Source organism: Schistocerca cancellata, chromosome 3 (assembly GCF_023864275.1).
Source record: "Schistocerca cancellata isolate TAMUIC-IGC-003103 chromosome 3, iqSchCanc2.1, whole genome shotgun sequence".
In the NCBI taxonomy this organism is placed as follows: domain Eukaryota; kingdom Metazoa; phylum Arthropoda; class Insecta; order Orthoptera; family Acrididae; genus Schistocerca; species Schistocerca cancellata.
In genome coordinates this window covers 719,290,108-719,310,768 of record NC_064628.1, presented here as the reverse complement: position 1 = coordinate 719,310,768, position 20,661 = coordinate 719,290,108, and the positions used below count along the sequence as shown (strand labels likewise).

Here is a 20,661-nt window from a genome sequence, read left to right as displayed (position 1 = left end):
GAAGACATGCAGATCGAAGAAGTTGGCTGTGTTAAATTTCTGAGATTACAACTCGATAATAAATTCAGTTGGGAAGGGTATACTACAGAATGTAAGGGTTCTGATACAGAGACAGCTATTTACACTTACGGTGAGAAAGTACTTTATTCATTAGATAATAAATTAGAGGCTACTGGCTTTTTCTAAGACGTGTCAAAAGCCTTTGACTGTGAGGATCACAGCATTCTCTTGAGTAAATTAGAACATTATGGTTTCACAGGCAATGCTGCGAAATGGTTTGAGTCTTATTTAACTAACAGGAAACAAAGGGCATCGTTGCGAAATACCTGTACAGTAAGCAGTCAGTCTTCATCTGATTGGGAATTAATTACATGTGGTGTTCCTCAAGGTTCCATCTTGGGTCCATTGCATTTCCTTGTTTATAATAATAACATCTCTTCTGTTGCATTGCCAGATGCTAAATTTGTTTGTAGATGATACAAACATTGCGATAAGTAGCAAGTCAAGTAAAGATTTAGAAATAGCTGCTAATCAAATTTTTACCAACATTAATAAATGGTTTATAGCTCATTCACTGCCATTAAACTTTGGAAAGACCCATTATGTGCAGTTCAGAACCTTTAAGAGATTTCCTTCCAGCATGTGTACAATATCTGAAGACATGCAGATCGAAGAAGTTGGCTGTGTTAAATTTCTGAGATTACAACTCGATAATAAATTCAGTTGGGAAGGGTATACTACAGAATTGCTTAAGCGCCTAAACAAGTCCATATTCGCAATGTGAATAGTGTCTGCTGTAGGAGATATAAATATAAAAAAACTAGCATACATTGCTTACTTTCATTCTATTATGTCACATGGGATCACATTTTGCGGCAACTCATCAAACTGAGACAAGTTTTTAACGAGCAAAAGCGTGTTCTAAGAATCATTTGTGGTGTAAAGTCAAGAACATCATGTAGAAACCTGTTCAAGAAACTTTTTATTCTAACCATTGCCTCTCAGTATATTTATTCCTTAGTTAAATTTGTTGCAAGTAATACATATCTGTTTCCAACCAATAGCTCAATGCATCGTATCAATACTAGGAATAAGAACAATCTACACAAAGACCTAAAATCACTTACCTTGGTCCAAAAAGGGGTCCAATATTTAAGAACACACATTTTAAAGAAATTGCCAGCAGCCATTACAAACTTGGTTTCAGATAAAGCACAGTTTAAACAGAGTTTGAAAGACCTTTTGATAGGCAACTTCTTCTTCTCTATAGACGAACATCTTAACAGGGACAGTTAGACCAGATTGAGTAAAAACGTCTGTTAGATTTCAGTTTTGACAGCACTTGGTCACAACAGCAAGATTAGGTATTTTGTATATGATAAATTTATTATAAGTGCATGACAACGTTTCATTCTGTCAGCATATTAACTCTGTAAAAATTAGCAGTTCCGGTTTACTGTAACGTAGTCACCTATTTTGACAATCTCCTGACAATTATATTCAAATGTTTTATGTTTTTGATGTGTTCCATACCCATGAGAATCGTCTCAATGTTTGATCTATGGAACGAAATCTAATCTAATCCCTTGGCTCCTGCAATCACGCTTCCACTATGTTTTTACACACATAAAAAGGCTTTGTGGAGAACTCAGGTAGGCCAACCTCCCCCAGTATATCTCAGATGTTATTTTTTGCCAGCCGCCTCGATTAAATTTCCTTATTTGTTATATTATCTGTAGCGTATCTTTTCCTGCATATAACGCCGTATGTATCCTTCGTCTGTGTCTCTGATAGCTGCAGTCGTCTTTAGTTTCTGTGCAAGGATTTTTAGTGCATGATTTCTGGCATCCTTGTTGCAATGCTTTTTATCAGAAGTATTCCACAAACGTTTGAAATCCTTATGGAGTTCGAAGAACTTCATAATGACTTGTGGTTTAATAGCAGTGGCAGCCACGGTGTTGCACATACGCGTGATTTTCTCGCGGTGAAACCTAAAGCACAAATGACGAGCGTTATCTTATGAGAGCGATGTAGACGGTCTGACGCAGTCGGGCGGTCGCTTGTCGCGGCCATCAGACAAGGACCCAACAAGAGATTTTACGATTTTGCCGTGCCTGTGTTATTCTGAATTACGATGCCAACAGGCACTGCGACGACCACAGCCGCTATGAAATACATGAAATATATTCGCAACTGTGAATATGAACAACCATTAGTTGTAGAATAGAACAACGACAATGACAACTTGTGCAGGACCGGGACTCGAACCCAGATTTCCCGCTTAGTGCGGGCGCTCGCCTCACCATTTGGCTATCCGTGGACGACTCACACCCAGAGTCCCAGACCCAACCTTCCATGTCTCGTCAACCATGCGTCTACAAACTGTACTCCTACATCCATTATTTATATTTCCGGGAATATACATACGTTAAAGTGCAGTGCGACGATAGTCCTTCTTTTCTCGTTTTTTTTTAATAAAAAATACACTCTGAATTGTGACGTCTTTGTCGAACATAGCAAATGCCTTTGCTTTTATTTGTTTGAAGCCTTACACCCAACTGTCGTCACGTGACCAGGGAGCCAAACGTATTTTGACAAAAAAACTTGTTTTGTAGGAGGCCGTGCTTCTGCCATAGAGTAGAAATACTCTATGGATGGGTTCTTCGCATCTACATGTTCACTCCAAAGTTATCTATGCGCTTGGGATCAACTTGTTAAAAGCAGTCATTTGATCATGAAAATGGAACGCAAAAATGTAGTGCTACACACTACACGATCGGTTATAATTAACTCGTTTTTTTCTTGTTAACAATTTTAGGTGGAATTGCGATAGTAAAAAACACGTTTCCTGAGCGAAACATTATCAGTTAATACGGATATGCATCCTAGCATCTCCTATGCTGTAGCGCATAATCACATGAGATAAAAGTGTTGTTGTTAGTCTGTGGGCATCAGGAGACGGCGGCATTGAAAGTAAAATATAGTGATGACAAGCAACCGAGGTACATGCAATATCCCACATATTATGCAGACAATGGAATATGGTGAAATGCTCGACAAAGCAAATTTAGCTACGGTCAGTATATTCATTCTCGAACGAAATACGGTATGAAACACTTGTTTTTTGCTTGGGACAAAGAGGCGGTGTGAGTGCTCCGCCTTTTTTCAGAACTTATAGAAATGAAAGCTCGGAATATGTTTCGTTATTCAGCGTTACTTACTTGAAAATCATGATTTTAAAAGTAGTGTTTTGTTTTGCCTAAAGTGGCAACTGCCACAGGTATTTATTGTGCGTTTTTGTAACTTCGCTTTATGTTTGACGAAGCAGTACAATAAAAGGATACATGTACTTTTGAAATGATTCTAAATTTTTTCCACGTTATTGATAAGAACCATTGCATTGCATATGCGACAGCACAAAAAAGAGCAAAGAAATTCAGGATGGAGTTTTTATTTGTTCATGAGCTGCGGCTGCCGTCAAGGAGCAGATATACTGCCATACAAGAACATTCATGTAAAGCGTTAAAATTTTGAATGTAACAACCATTCCTCTTACACGTCTTTATCCTCTAAACTTTGGGATTGTCGCTATCACCATAGTATGCTGAATTTTAAATTTGGTTACTGTTTATTCTTTGCCTTGCTTCATGTCAAGATTTCGTGGGATTTTGCCACTTAACAGGATGTATGATACCCGTGGACGTCACGCAGTTATTGTTTGGTTACACAACTTTTGATTTGTTGTAGACCTAAAGTACAGTAATTAAATTGTGGAAGTGTGATGGAAGAGTGAAATGGTGGAATGACATTTTCAGCATTTTGGTGGTACTTTTGTATCCAAGGAACCATATGCAATATATGTTGTCATTTTATGGCCTCACTGATCACTGTGTTATTGTTCGTTCTGTATTTGTCAATGATAAGAAGGACATTTGGTCTGCTGTGACAACGTCATACAATTTTTTGTATAACACAGTTAACATAAATATACTTATGTACTGTGGCTATCTGTAAAAAGTATGGTACACATTAACTGTTTGATCAGTTAAATGTCCATCTAAATTGTGTAATAATTTCTTTCTCTGTGATACTGTCATGTTGAAATATACTCACGAAGTTATTACAGTATTAATGCATACTCTATGCATGACGACCCAAGATTTCTAATGTTCTTTTGGTTTTTGTGATATCTGTTATTGTTATTGGCATTTTTCCTTTATTTTCTTCTGGTCATTGTGACTGTGCACTGTTACTCAATCACCATGTTTCATACATCCCATCACTGAAGTAAAACATTCAGAAATGTGCGTATTTACCTTATCCAAATGAATCAGTTTTTAGAAACTGCATTGTCAATTATCATTAAACGTTTATAAACCATTTGTGCTCTTGCTGACTAAATTTAACAAGGTACAATTAACAGGGAAGGTGCTACTTTGAAATGGGGGAAAAATCTGTGCTTCATTCATTGTATTAACTTGCTGTGCATTTATGGTTTTTTAGTGTATTTTGTACAATCGTACTGAATGAGTTACCACAGTGGTAAGATGCTGTATTTGTACTTGGCATGATGGCAGTTCAAATCCCCATCCAGCCATCCATATTAGGATTTCCGTGATTTCTCTGATTTGCTGAAGGCAAATGTTGGCATGATTCTTTCAAAAAACAGAGCCCACTTCCTTTCCCATAATTTCCCAGTATGAGTCTGTGCTTTTTCTCTGATAATCTTGTCACTGATGGGATATTAAACCATTATCTTTCTTTCTTCCATCCTTTTACATTTGTAGAATTGATAAAATATTATTTACCTGTAGGTTGGAATCAGTGAATCATGAGTACACCTTTTAAGGGGGTGGTTTTTTTTTTTAAAAACAGAGCAATATGTGTGGTCCAGGTAGGTTGACGCATAATTGATGTTTTAATGCTGCTAGGAAATGGGGAAGAAGGAACTCATTTCCCATCTTGTAGTGTTTATTTGAACTTTCTAGTGATATTTTGTTGTTTGAAGGGCCATTTGACATGCGTAAATTTTTCCTTACACATTCATGAACAACAGTTATTTTTCATTTGTTATGCATCAGGACTCCCGTTTAACTAATGTTTGCTTTGGTTTGCATTATGATAATAGAAAGTTCCAAATGAAAAATAGCTATATTAAAAAAGAGAGCATAGGCAACCAATATTGAAGAGGTATTGCTCAATTACAGATGCACAGAGAAGACTTTGAGATGATTATTCAAGTTTTTTAACTCTGCTGTTCATGAGAACAGTACTTTGAAAACACATAGCGTGCACTTCTCTTGTTTTTGTGACCTTTGTTTTCTGGCTGAGCTTAACAGCTAAAGTGGTAGCATGGAGGAAAACAAGTGAAAAATTCTGAGTTTATCTGTGGGGTGTGTGTTGTACACTTTTTACAAAGGTCAGCGATCTTGGTTATGTCCCATTTTGGCACAGAGTTTTAATGTGTCAGAAATCTTCAAATGCTATCCTGTTAGTGTATTATTGACATTTGATTGTAAGATTATGAAACACTATTTGAAAAACTAAAATATTATGGCATTAGCACCATCCCATATGTATGACTGTGTACCTACCTTCATTGCAAAAAGCATACCGCCACATAAAGAAACTGTCCCACAGAAATTAAGCTAATCTCATCTTGGGGAAACATAAGATATGGAGTTTCACTACAATAACTACAGATTTTTATCTGCTCCTAATAAGTCTCCTCCAATCATACCCATTGATTAAGTTCTTGAGCCACATGCTTGTATGTTGTTCCTGCACATTTTCAAATTTGAGTGACCCATTTTACTTTGAGTTGATGTCTTGCCTTTTCACTCTCTTGTTATCCTCCAAAGCTATTTTCTTGGTCCGTCCAAAATCTATTTGCCTGGCTACATATCCTGATCACTTGGCTTTCACTTTTGTTACTGTTATGTCTACCACTCCTGTTGGTTCCACACTACCTGGGGTAGGTGAACAAAGTAAGAGCATATGGACTATCAGACCAATTGTGTGATTGGATTGAAGAGTTCCTAGATAACAGTACGCAGCATGTCATTCTCAATGGAGTGAAGTCTTCCGAAGTAAGAGTGATTTCAGGTGTGCTGCAGGGGAGTGTCGTAGGACTGTTGCTATTCACAATATACATAAATGACCTTGTGGATGACATCGGAAGTTCACTGAGGCTTTTTGCGGATGATGCTGTGGTATATCGAGAGGTTGTAACAATGGAAAATTGTACTGAAATGCAGGAGGCTCTGCAGCGAATTGACGCATGGTGCAGGGAATGGCAATTGAATCTCAATGTAGACAAGTGCAATGTGCTGCGAATACATAGAAAGATAGATCCCTTATCATTTAGCTACAAAATAGCAGGTCAGCAACTGGAAGCAGTTAATTCCATAAATTATCTGGGAGCACGCATTAGGAGTGATTTAAAATGGAATGATCATATAAAGTTGATTGTTGGTAAAGCAGATGCCAGACTGAGATTCATTGGAAGAATCCTAAGGAAATGCAATCCGAAAACAAAGGAAGGAGGTTACAGTACGCTTGTTCGCCAACTGCTTGAATACTGCTCAGCAGTGTGGGATCTGTACCAAATAGGGTTGATAGAAGAGATAGAGAAGATCGAACGGAGAGCAGCGCGCTTCATTACAGGATCATTTAGTAATCGTGAAAGCGTTACGGAGATGATAGATAAACTACAGTGGAAAACTCTGCAGGAGAGACGCTCAGTAGCTCGGTACGGGCTTTTGTTGAAGTTTCGAGAACATACCTTCACCAAAGAGTCGAGCAATATATTGCTCCCTCCTACGTATATCTCGTGAAGAGACCATCAGGATAAAATCAAAGAGATTAGAGCCCACACAGAAGCATACCGACAATCGTTCTTTCCACGAACAATACGAGACTGGAATAGAAGGGAGAACCGATAGAGGTACTCAAGGTACCTTCCGCCACACACCGTCAGGTGGCTTGTGGATTATGGATGTAGGTGTAGGTGTACCGTGTCTGTACCATTTGATAATCCACACGTGCCACCTCCCTCCCCCCCTCCCCTCTCACCTCTGAATTGTGCCAAATGATAAGCATGTCAGGGGGCTCATTTTTTGTGGCTGGATATAGGTTCTGTGTTCCCGGGTTGCCTGAGCTGGAGACAGGTAACTGCTGCCAGTACTTTGTAACTGTAACCTCTATGCACGCTTCAGTGACCACTGTGTTGTGCGGCAGTGGAACATTGTGTGTCCCAGGGAATTGGCATAATTGTCTGTGCATTACAATCATACGAACCTCTATAAAAAATAAAGTCCTCACTGTTAAATTGTGCTGTGTGCCAATGAGATGCATGGCTGTTGAGGCAGAACAGTTGTTAGAGGATGACCCCTGGGTAACACATCACACCTCAATTGTAAAAGGCTTACCTAGCTAAGCAGAGCTATATCTGGATGGGCAAATGATTCCCTAGTGTCTTGTGGGACCAAAATGGCTCACAATAACAACAATCGTGGAACTCCCAGTAGAAGGGGTGGGTCACTATAGAGTTTTCGTACCCACTCCACAAACGGACCTTGGGTGAACAGTCTACTTGACACATCTGCTTCAGATGAATTGCAACAACTGAACAATGCTAATGCATCATAATGTGTTCATTGTTATTAGGAGGGAAGATGACACATTTGAAAGAATATCCCCAGTCTCTGTACAAAAGGGTGCAGAGGCAATTGCAGTAGATCCTGAGTCTACTAAAAGGTTATGGAATTTCCCCCTGGTAACAGAGACAATGACGTCCAGCCAAGTACCTAAGTTACTGTAAAGCTCAAAACTTGGGGAACATGCTATAGTGGTTGAAATGCTCACAATTACAGCACAGGCATTGTGTCACTTAGTGACCTTATGTATCCTGAATCCCAATGAACTTTAGGTGGAATGGTAAAACTAAGGTATAATCGAGGTGAGAAATGTTTTAAAACAGATAGGCCGTGAATTAGAAAAAACACCTGTCTTGATATTTAGCTTTAATTTGCCCATGTTATCTGAAAACATAAAGACTGTCTTTGAGTCCTTCGATATGTCCCCAATCTGATGACCTGCTTTCAGTGCCAGAGGTTGGCCAAACTATCCATTGTGCAAAGGGCCAGCCTGTGAAAGATGTGGCTTAGACACTCATGGCCCAGGCTAACCACACACCCAATCCACCCTTGTGTTAACTGCTCACCCGCACATCCAGTCTTATCAAAGAAATGTACTCTCTATGTAAAGTAACAGAAGACTGAGGAGTTTTGGGTCATCAGGAGGTTACTGTACATGGAGGCGAAAAAGATTTTCAAAGCTATGCAACCTCCAGTATTAACAATCACATTCCCTGCCTGTCAAGGTACTGCTGCTGTTATTCGGTTCACTGACACACCAGTGTTGAACACAAAGGAGAAGAAGATGACTTCTGCTTCAAAAATGAAGTCTGGTCCCAAGATATCTTCATCTACTTATTTACCAACCTCACCACAGAAAGGGAAATCATTGAGCAGAAAGACCAGACCTCAAGAGCACAATATCAAACCCTCTAACATATAATTACTATTAAAAACAGTCTTGATCACGATTTATTTAACAAGGTGACCGGTTTCGACCACTACTGTGGTCATCTTCAGACCATTGAGTAGGAACCCCTTTCTGTTGTGATTCTCCAACAGAAAGGGGTTCCTACTCAATGGTCTGAAGATGACCACAGTAGTGGTCGAAACCGGTCACCTTGTTAAATAAATCGTGATCAAGACTGTTTTTAATAGTAATTATTTACAAGAAATTGATCACTGCTGTTCCCGTAATGCATTCAAAAGTAATTCCTCTAACATATGCTGGGTAAGAACATTCGATGGACCTGGAAATATTTTCAGATGCTCCATCAAGTCCATCTACCCCTCCTCTTGACGTTTTGAACTCCCCTCCAAGGCTACAGTAATTAGCGAGGGTTAACCCAATGGTTAAAATGGATCTAATCTTTCACTGGAATGGGAATGGTTGTATGACACATCTAGAGGCATTGAAACTGATAATACAAGAAAAGTCTGTGTGTGTATTCCTTCAGGATATATACTTAAAGATCGTGGCTAATCGTGTTGCCAGGATTTATCCTACACAGTAAGGGTGGTCTAAGTGGTGAGTGAGTAAAAGATGGTGTAGCTGTGCTCATCAGCGAAACATACCACTACTTGCCCTTCACCTTCACCAATGAGTTACAAATGGTGCAGCAGCAGTGTATGTGCCATCTCATCTTATCATATGCTTAATGCACATCCCACTGCAGGAACTGCTTTACAACACAGCACTTACTGATCACGTGAAACAACACCCCTGCCCAATCCAATTACTGACTGACATCAGTCTTCACCATGTGCTCTGGGGCTCTGCTACTGCCTGCCACAAAGATCAGATAATTGAGAGGATGCTAGTGTCAGAGGACATCTCCATACTCCATGTCCAGTGGGTCATTCTCCACTATAGATATCTCCCCATGCTCCCCTGCGCTTGCAGATACCATTATGAGGAAAGGGCTAAAGTGTCCACTTTCCCATCTGGCTTCATCTAGTTGTGACTAAAATGTCAGAACAGTGGCCATTGAGTGGATTTTCAGCAGAGAGCACGTGCCTCTGTACAGCTCACTGGCTGTATTCCAATGCTGCAACAGCACCCAGAAATGTGTGGTGCATATAATGAATGTGATGCACCGTGCTGCGGATTCCTCCATTCCTTCATCTTCTAGTCAAACTAACAGAAAAGCCATCCCGTAGTGGAATGAAGAACGTCAGTTATCAATTAGGCACAGGCTTGCTGTGTCACATCAATTTTGAAATAGACCCAGAGGAGACAATCTCACAGCCTTTCAGCAAGTGAGGGCTAAAGCTAGACGTCTCATGAAGGACTGAAAATGGAGTGCATGAAGAGAATTTTTAACATCCCTTAAACATTCAACACAAGCAAATCAGAAGAAACTGGGGATTAAAAGTCGAGTCACTGTATGTGCCATTTTGAAAAATGTTGCACTTGAGACATCATTTGAGGAAATAGTGTAGACAAACACTTTTGTGACTTGATCTCCACATGTTCCATAAATAATTGATTCCACCAACATAGAGAATGCATGGAGAAACAGATCAGATTAGCTTAGATTCAGTTTTATTCCATAGACCCAAAAATGAGATGATTATCATGGGTGTGGAACGTGTCGGAAAGTGTAACATAAAAAAACATACCTCATTTGAGTATAATACTTCCCTGATCATTTGTCATGAGATTGTCAAGATACGTAAATTCCTTACAGTAAACTGGAACTGGTAATGTTTACAGAATTAATAAATACACTGTCAGAATGAAACATAGTTATGTAATAAATTTATCGTACACAAAATGCCTGTCTTGACTGTTGTGACCAAGTGCTGTCAAACGTGAAATCTAACAGACATTTTTATTTAAAGTGGTCAAACAGTCCCTGTGAAGGTATCCATCTGTAGAGTAGGAGTTGCCTATCAAGAAGTCTTTCAAACTTTGTTTAAACTGTAAGTTATCTGAAACCAAGTTTTTAATGGTTGCTGGCAATTTATTGAAAATGTGTGTCCCTGAATACTGGGGCTGTTTTTGGATCAAGGAAGGTGTTTTTAGGTCTTTATGTAGAATGTGCTTATTCCTACTATTGATATTGTGTGTACTGTGCTATTGGTTGGAAATAGACACACATTATTTGTAACAGATTTCATTAAGGAATAAATATACTGAGGAGCAGTGGTTAGAATACCCAGTTCCTTGAACAGGTTTCTACATGATGTTCTTGAATTTACAAAACAAATGAGTCTTATTACACACTTTTGCACTCTAAAAACTTTTAGTCGGTTTGATGAGTTATCCCAGAATATGATCCCATATAACATAATAAAATGAAAGTGAGCTAAGTCTGCAAGTATTTTTTATATTTATATCTCCTACAACTGACATCATTCACATCGCGAATACAGACTTGTGTGGTTCTTCAGCAGTTCTGTGGTATGCCCTTCCCAACTGAAATTATTATTGAGTTGTAATCCCAGAAATTTAACACTGTCAGCATCTTCTGTCTGTAAGTCTTCATATGTTAGATGCAAGGGAATCTCTTACATGTTCTGAAATGCGTATAGTGGATCTTTTCAGAGTTTAAAAACAGTGAAATAGCTTTGAACTACTTTTTAATGTCAGTGAAAATTTGATTATCAGCCATTTCTAAATCTGTTGTTGTTTTTGCGGGAGGAGACTAGACAGCGAGGTCATCGGTCTCAACGGAATAGGGAAGGATGGGGAAGGAAGTCGGCCATGTCCTTCCAAAGGAACCATCCCGGCATTTGCCTGGAGCGATTTAGGAAAATCACGGAAAACCTAAATCAGGATGGTCGGACGCGAGATTGAACCGTCGTTCTCCCGAATGCGAGTCCAGTGTGCTAGCCACCGCGCCACCTCGCTCGGTTTCTAAATTTGTTCTTGACTTGCTATTTATTGCAATGTTTGTATCATCTGCAAATAAAACAAACTTAACATCTGAATGTAACAGACAGAGGCATTAATGTACACAAGGAAATGCAGTGGATCCAAGAGAGAATCTTGGGGAACTCTCCATGTAGGTAATTCCCAATCAAATGAAGACTGATTGCTTACTCCACAGGTATTTCACAGTGACACACTTTGTTTCCTGTTAGTTACGTAAGACAGCCATTTTGCTGCACTACCAGTGACACCATAATATTTAATTTACTTAAGAGAATCATTTGATTCACACACCCAGAGGCTTTTGACATGTCACAAAAAATGCCAGTAGCCTCTAATTTGTTATCTAATGAATTAAGTACATTCTCACTTACGCTTAAATAGCCTACTCTATATCGAAATCCTTAAGGAATCCAACGTGTGATTTGGACAATATGTTATTTGCTGTCAGGTACTGAAGAAGATGTTGAACACAACCTTTTCAACTGTTTTTGAAAAAGCCAGCAAAAACTGTTCAGTAGTTTGACAGTATCTCCTTATCCCACTTTTTGAAAAGAGACTTGACTTCAGCATATTTTAACCAGTCTGGAAATGTTCCACTAATAATAAATTGATTACACAAATAACTTAAGATAGAACTTACAGGAACACTCTTTGGTTAACTTTGTTGGAATGTTATAATAACCTCTAGAATACTTTAATTTTAAAGATTTTATGATGGACACTACTTGTTTGGGAGAAGTGAGTGTCATTTGTATTATACTGAAACTATTCATAGAGACTGGTGTCAGATATTCTCCTGTGCTGTTTACTGAACCTGATAACACTAAGCTGTCAGCAATGGAAACAAAGTTCTTGTTTAATAGGTTTGCAGTACTACAAGCACTTATTACCCATGTCTCATTTATTTTCAGAGCTATCTGTTCCTCTTCCTTTATGGCCCCACCTGTCTCTGTCTTCACTATATCCCATACAGTTTTTATTTTTTTGCCTGATGTAATTATCTTTTTCTCATAATAAAGCTGCTTAGATTTCTGGATTGCTTACTTCAATACCTTGCAGTATTCTTTGTAAAGCATTACATTGCCAACATCATAGCTATTCCTAGACACTAGATACAGTTTCCTTTTTTTCCCCACATGATACCTTTATTCCTTGTGTAATCTACAGTTTATTTTTAGACTTCTGCTTGATTTGAGTTCCTTTTGGGGAAATCAATTTTCAAATGAGGAAGTAACTTTATTAACAAATGCTTTTTATTTTTTATATATATATATATATATATATATATATATATATATATATATATATATAAGAAAGATGATGAGACTTACCAAACAAAAGCGCTGGCAGGTCGATAGACACACAAACATACACACAAAATTCAAGCTTTCGCAACCAACGGTTGCCTCATCAGGAAAGAGGGAAGGAGAGGGAAAGACGAAAGGATTTGGGTTTTAAGGGAGAGGGTAAGGAGTCATTCCAATACCGGGAGCGGAAAGACTTACCTTAGGGGGAAAAAAGGACAGGTATACACTCGCACACACACACACACATATCCATCCGCATATACACAGACACAAGCAGACATTTGTAATTACGAGTGTATACCTGTCCTTTTTTCCCCCTAAGGTAAGTCTTTCCGCTCCCGGGATTGGAATGACTCCTTACCCTCTCCCTTAAAACCCAAATCCTTTCGTCTTTCCCTCTCCTTCCCTCTTTCCTGATGAGGCAACAGTTTGTTGCGAAAGCTTGAATTTTGTGTGTATGTTTGTGTTCGTTTGTGTGTCTGTCGACCTGCCAGCACTTTCATTTGGTAAGTCACATCATCTTTGTTTATATATATATATATATATATATATATATATATATATATATATATAGTTCATGTCTTTGAGCAATCTCCCAAAATTCTCAATTTTTGACTGATTTATTAGTCTCCTTTACCTAGATTTAATAGATATTATATCCTGACACATTTCAACATTTAACATAAGCTGCTGCATGTCATGATCAGATAGCCCATTTACTATTGGTTTTGTGATATTACTTTTTTCCCTAGATTTGCCTTAAAGATATTGCCAACAGCAGCCTCAGAGCATTTTCACGCCATTGTTGTAAAGGTCACTGTAGGAATTAAACTGAATGACAGTGTTACTGATTGCAATAATTACACTCCTGGAAATTGAAATAAGAACACCGTGAATTCATTGTCCCAGGAAGGGGAAACTTTATTGACACATTCCTGGGGTCAGATACATCACATGATCACACTGACAGAACCACAGGCACATAGACACAGGCAACAGAGCATGCACAATGTCGGCACTAGTACAGTGTATATCCACCTTTCGCAGCAATGCAGGCTGCTATTCTCCCATGGAGACGATCGTAGAGGTGCTGGATGTAGTCCTGTGGAACGGCTTGCCATGCCATTTCCACCTGGCGCCTCAGTTGGACCAGCGTTCGTGCTGGACGTGCAGACCGCGTGAGACGACGCTTCATCCAGTCCCAAACATGCTCAATGGGGGACAGATCCGGAGATCTTGCTGGCCAGGGTAGTTGACTTACACCTTCTAGAGCACGTTGGGTGGCACGGGATACATGCGGACGTGCATTGTCCTGTTGGAACAGCAAGTTCCCTTGCCGGTCTAGGAATGGTAGAACGATGGGTTTGATGACGGTTTGGATGTACCGTGCACTATTCAGTGTCCCCTCGACGATCACCAGTGGTGTACGGCCAGTGTAGGAGATCGCTCCCCACACCATGATGCCGGGTGTTGGCCCTGTGTGCCTCGGTCGTATGCAGTCCTGATTGTGGCGCTCACCTGCACGGCGCCAAACACGCATATGACCATCATTGGCACCAAGGCAGAAGCGACTCTCATCGCTGAAGACGACACGTCTCCATTCGTCCCTCCATTCACGCCTGTCGCGACACCACTGGAGGCGGGCTGCACGATGTTGGGGCGTGAGCGGAAGACGGCCTAACGGTGTGCGGGACCGTAGCCCAGCTTCATGGAGACGGTTGCGAATGGTCCTCGCCAATACCCCAGGAGCAACAGTGTCCCTAATTTGCTGGGAAGTGGCGGTGCGGTCCCCTACGGCACTGCGTAGGATCCTACGGTCTTGGCGTGCGGCAAACTGGCTGACACTGATGGCGGCGGTGCACAAATGCTGCGCAGCTAGCGCCATTCAACGGCCAACACTGCGGTTCCTGGTGTGTCCGCTGTGCCGTGCGTGTGATCATTGCTTGTACAGCCCTCTCGCAGTGTCCGGAGCAAGTATGGTGGGTCTGACACACCGGTGTCAATGTGTTCTTTTTTCATTTTCAGGAGTGTAGTTACTGGCAGAGCTAATCAATAAATCCACATTAAAATCACCAGCAACCATTATTTCATTGTTTTTTACTGTGAGATGGGGCAACAGAGTTTCCAGATTTCTTATGAAGAGGTTAAATTTTCCTGAAGGTTCTTTGTATGTACTTGCTATTATAAAGGACTTATTATGTACTATTACTACTACTACTACTACTACTACCACCACCACCACTACTACTACTGTTACAAAAGCTTCTAAGTGCTGCTCTGAGCAAAATTTATTAATATCAATATTCTTGAAATTAAAACAGTTTTTGACAAATGTGGCAACTTCTCATTTGTCCATATTTTCTCTACAGAAGAAAGGGGCTAACTTAAATTTTGTAACATTTAACATATCTATACCAGTGGTCATGCAGACTAGACTTTTTGTCTAACAACTCAGAGCCACGTAACTGCCCTTTGTCCAGATGTGAACTACTGTCTGTGCTAAGTGCTGCATGCAATGCTGCTCCAGGACTTGACAGTATGGCACACTACGGCACCTAAGCATGGAGACAAAAGAATTCCTAAGTCCCTCTATGCAACTTGCCTATTCAACAAAAAATGAGCTGAAGGCTACTATGTGGGTCCATCGTGGGAGGTGATTCTGATACTACTCTTCAAGTCAGGGAAGGACAATTCTCCTTATAGCTACAGGAGATTTGCACTCGCTAGCTGCATAGGAAACACCCTTCACAGATGATAAATTGATGACTGGTGTGGGTTCTCGAAACCAAGGAATTGTTCAGCCATTTCCATTATGGGTTTGGAAATACCAGTTCATGTTTGACAATCTCCACCAATAAGAGAATGCAATACAAGTGTCATTCCCACACAAACAGCAGTTTATTGGCATAATCTTTGATCCATCTTCTTTGATCTGGAGAAAGAATATGATACCTTCTGGAGGCACAATATTGTCCATCAACTGCGTGAATAGGTATTTCCTGGCCGTATCCTCAGGTTGCTGCGGTCTTTGCTTGCTGAACGTCATTTCCGATTTCGAGTAAGTGCTACATACTCTGACCAGTTCCCTCAACAGAATGGTGTTTGTCACCCTTTTTATTATAGCAATCAGTAGTAACTCTTCCACAATAAGAGGCCAAGTCAAATATTCCTTATTTGTGGATGGCTTTGCAGTATTCTGCTCTTCCTCCAATCACACGAGTACTTCTAACGGTTTCAGCGACAGGAGAAGCGGTGCAAAACTGGATTGCGAACTTCACACTTCTCTTACTACAGTTGACTTACTTGAAACATTTAGCCGATCCTCTTCTCTGGATATGCAGCTGTGTCGATCTCCACAACTTGTTCTGTGAAGAAATAATGCTGGTTAGAGGAACTAAAAAAGATAATCTCTCTCTTGAAATAATTTGGTACTCGCATAAGACTTTGGGTTCAGTTCTGGTATATTTTCATTCACACGAGTTTCATATAAGCATACAAACTCGTGCAAGTCAACTGTGCCGTTAACCATCTGATATTATTAACTATAATTACAATGTGGTGGGTTTAATAACCATCAGAAATTCCGAAACAGATCTTGCTTCTAGCAAGTCTAACACCAAGATTAAGTAAGAGTCTCTAGACACATACAGGTTCTATGGTGCGAACAGGAAACACTTGTCGGCATCGCTCGTCTGACTCAGCTCCTGTCTTCTCACGATAAACGTCCATCCTGCACACACAGACATGTGTTGCATAGTAAATAGGCTCTCTGTCTCACACTTACCTTTAAAACATTGCGTGTTCGAGGCGGCAGAAGGTTGAGTCGTTCCAGAATTTACATGAAAATTCTTGAATCACTACATACTGCACATCAATTACACTTGACCTCAAAGAACTGGAGGATTTGGCTGAAACAGTTGGTTTTATATTCTCTACCAAAAAAACTGTTTGTGTTCATGTAGGGCTACATCAATTCTTTTCTTGTCCAGAACTCTGACTGAGGGGAACCATCTTAAATTTTAAGACCTCAATGAAATTCATGGGCCTCATCTTTGATCAAAGGTTAACATGGCTGTCACATTTTGTGACCTGAAATGTAGATATCTGAAAGCACTAAACATCTTAAAATGCATTAGTAGGAGAACGATGTATGACTTAGCTACACCTTCCTATTGAAAGAGAATGGATGCTGTCCATCTTGCAGACATTAGACTGGCTACAGGAACTGACCAAACTAGTCCCATTCTTTGCTTATTTACAAACTGGTGAGCTGCCTCTTGCCTTTCAGTGAGAACTCCTCGCTGTACGACATGTATACAATGTAGGTTCCATCTCCAAACATTTTGTTGTCGGTATTGGGGCTGAAGAATCCATACAATGAAAGTTTATGCGTTTCTGAGCAGTTCCTAAATGGAATAGAGCAAATACCCTCCCTGGATGATTGACAGCACCACTATAAACTTGGACAAGATGTACTACAAAGCCACCACCACTCTGCTAAAGTTTTAATAAGGATTTTCAGTGGCATTTTATCTTGAGTACATGATTGTTTTTACCAGCGGATGAAAGTAAGAAAGCAATGTTGGGTGTTCTGTTATCTTCCCACATTTTATCATTAAAATCTGCTTACCAATTCACTTCTTGGTGTACTGTGCAGAGCTATGGGCAGTCATGAATGAATGAGGACTCTAACAGAGGGACAAAAGCAGTCTGCCATTAAAACAGCAGCATTCACCTTAACATCGCCCTGCAGGATGTTGTGACGTAGATGACAGAGAATGTTGGCTGAGTGGAAAAAACGTGGCTGGATGTGGCCAACAACTAGATGGAATCTGACAAACAAACTATTTGACTACGGTGCACTTTCTTTAGAACTTCAAGGAGGGACAAAGTGATCCTCACTGTTCTTCGTGTAGGACACTGCCAATGTAGCGTACTTATGCCCTTTGACTTGAAGGTCCACTGGAATGCATCACACTCACTGTGCACCATGTTTTAACATTGTGTGTTTTGTATGCTGGTAGGAGGAAACTGAGGCACTTACCCTCAATTTTAGGCAATGATTAAACAATAGCAAGAAAATTGTTGACATTATGAGTAGTGTCAGGACTCCTGCCCCATTTAATTGGATGCAGGCTTTGATGTCTCTTTGGGTGGCCGTTTCATCCTGTTAATTCAACAATCAATCGGCCATCTTAATGCCGTCCACTATTTAATAAATACCATTAATGTATGGCAATGGTATGAATAGACATACTGGAGACTGTATGTGAAGTTTTTGTTCCTGTGGTTGCAAATATATGGCATTCGCTTTTGGTTTCATTAAGTGTAATTACTCATACATTAGTACCTTATGTTGAGAAAGGGCGCTGATGACCAGGCTGTTTGGCATCCAACAGTCTTAAATTTATCCATCCTTCCATGCTTTTGGTACCCTGATTTGTTAGCTGCATGACAAAAGGCAGAAATGTCAATTAAGTGTCACCTTTCTATATTCAACAACTGTCAGTGTATAACTATGTTCCTAAAATCAATGAAGTTCCTTGTGTATGATGAATTACTTACTGAAACATCCACTGACAAACAAGCTAGTCAGATGCTTAAATACAAAAAATTAAGATAATTTTCTGTTGTGATGGAAAAGTGAAATTCCTAATTAAATATTCGTTTAGTCTCCTGTTACGACATTGTGGATATTGATGCAAAGGAATTGCTAAAGGAGTGGTCCAGTGAAAGAGTGACAGATGTCAGAAACATTATGAAATGGGTCAATAGTGAGGTTGAAAGGCTACTACTGTTATCATAATTTTAAATTCACCAAATGTGCAAGAGTGTATTAAAGTAAGCATCCTCTGTCTAAGAGTGTGGCAACATAACCAGCTGCAGAGTATTATCGGGCATCTCCAACAACTAGGACTATTCAATTCTTTAAAAATCGAAAAAGCAGTGTATGTTTTTACAAATCCACAGATGTACATTAAACACTATTTTTCAACATTGTTGTCTTTTTTATGAGTTTACTGATACCTCATCAAGGAAATCTACAGACAACTAGCCTATGTGGTCCATTGTTTGATGGTACCATGACCTCACTGCTAGTAGAAAACTTTTTCCACCAGTAAACAGCTTCAGAAAGATGAAAATCTGAAGGTACTAGATCAGGGTTGTGAGTGTGCTTGTTCATAATATCCCATGTAAATGAACCCAACAGTTACTTTGTGGTGTGTGCTACATGAGGACATGTATTGTCGTGCAACAAGCACACTCCCTTCATTAACATTAACATTCTTTTGTGTTATTTGACGCTCCATAGTTTATTTAAGGTTTCACGATAATGTGCAGCATTAATTGTTTCCCAACAGGGAAAAACTGTAATGAGAATTCCTTTATGGCCCAAAAGGCCATGATTATTTTGTCTGAAAGGAGTGCTTCTGAATTGTTTCACCGATAGTGAGATGGAATACCGCTAATTGTTTATTCATTGGATGGGTGTGAAGGGCTACCCATGTTTTATCATCAGAGTCAAGGAAATGACCACCTTACAGTTCAAGAAATTCCAGTGAAAATGCGACTGTTGACTTTGTGTTGATCTGTGAGCTGTTTTGAAACCTGTCTCCCACAAAGTTTTCAAAAACCAAATATTTCAGTAAAGATTTCATGTAGAAGAGATCTGGAGATTTCTGGAAGCATTGCACTCATCTGGTTCAAAAGTCAGTCGACTGTCACCATAAAGCATTTCTTTGATCTTGTTCACCATGTCATCAGTCATAATTGAGATATGCCCACTCCTTTGTTTATCATAAACATTCGTTCTGCCAGCTTTAAACTAATGACACTATGGGTACACATTAGTGCAATTAATCATGCCATCCCCGTAAACAATTTTGATTTAATCAAAAATCTGCAGTTGTGTGGTTCCGCTTACAAGAAGAAACCGGATTACACTCTTCATCCTGCACCTGGTGGGATTCAGAATAGACACACTCATTTCAGTATGGCACTACAAAAAGAGTTTTCAGTCAACTGAGACAAAAGGGTGTGCATTCTACTGCCAACACCTTGTCATTGAATGCAGTGCTGTCAACTTTGTGGGGAAAAAATCCTTTGATTGTCAAGAGGCTCAGTACTGTTGCTTTCTGAACATGCATCACATTAAGGAGAACAAGAAGTGATTGTAACAAGAATTCCTGAAATTATTATATTGTCCAACTAACTTATCTCAATTACAACAAGCCAATAGAACATTTCTGGGAAACACTGTAGACCAATATGTAAGAGGTGTGTTAAAGGATGAGTCTCTCCAAACAACACACGGAGACATTGCCAGACAATGACAAATAATTTCACCAATACTAAATCACAGCACAGTTTCTGTACTCATAGAGGAAGGCAGTTTTGAATCCCCTTCTCAGACAGGGGAAGGATTAGATATGTATCAGTAGTAATCAAAATGTCACTTCAACTAGCTGTGTAGAAAAGACCATGTAGCATATGATAAATCATTTGCCTGGTGTGAATCATAGAGACCAGAAAGTTTTGTAGTCGCTGTCAGTGTGGGTTCTGTAGGTAGCAATCCAATATAGAAAACATGACCCTGTTGGAGGTTGTGCAGTGACAATATCTAATAGGCATATTTTTTAATACAGAAAATGGGTATTTTACGACTTGGAGGCACAATATGATTGAGCAGTTCCATCAGTGGGACTTCCATGGACATCAGTCTGTACTGCACCCACAAAAAGTTGAAGATCTATCTGAAAGATTTAGAGAGTATAGTCCATCAAGGCAATATTTTAAGTGTAACCCTTTTTTGCCATTGCCATAATAATACAATAAC

General features: G+C 39.6%; 1 protein-coding gene across 1 annotated transcript in view; it reads left to right on the top strand.

Annotated features, from left to right (window-relative positions):
* The first annotated feature begins 2,783 nt into the window (after positions 1-2,783).
* LOC126175733 (putative aldehyde dehydrogenase DhaS) overlaps positions 2,784-20,661 on the top strand; it is a 197,973-nt gene continuing 180,095 nt past the window's right edge. Inside the window, exon 1 of the mRNA XM_049922681.1 lies at positions 2,784-3,076. Within this exon, the coding sequence (XP_049778638.1) occupies positions 2,987-3,076 (90 nt within the window). The 5' untranslated portion in view covers positions 2,784-2,986. The remainder of the gene's footprint in view (positions 3,077-20,661) is intronic.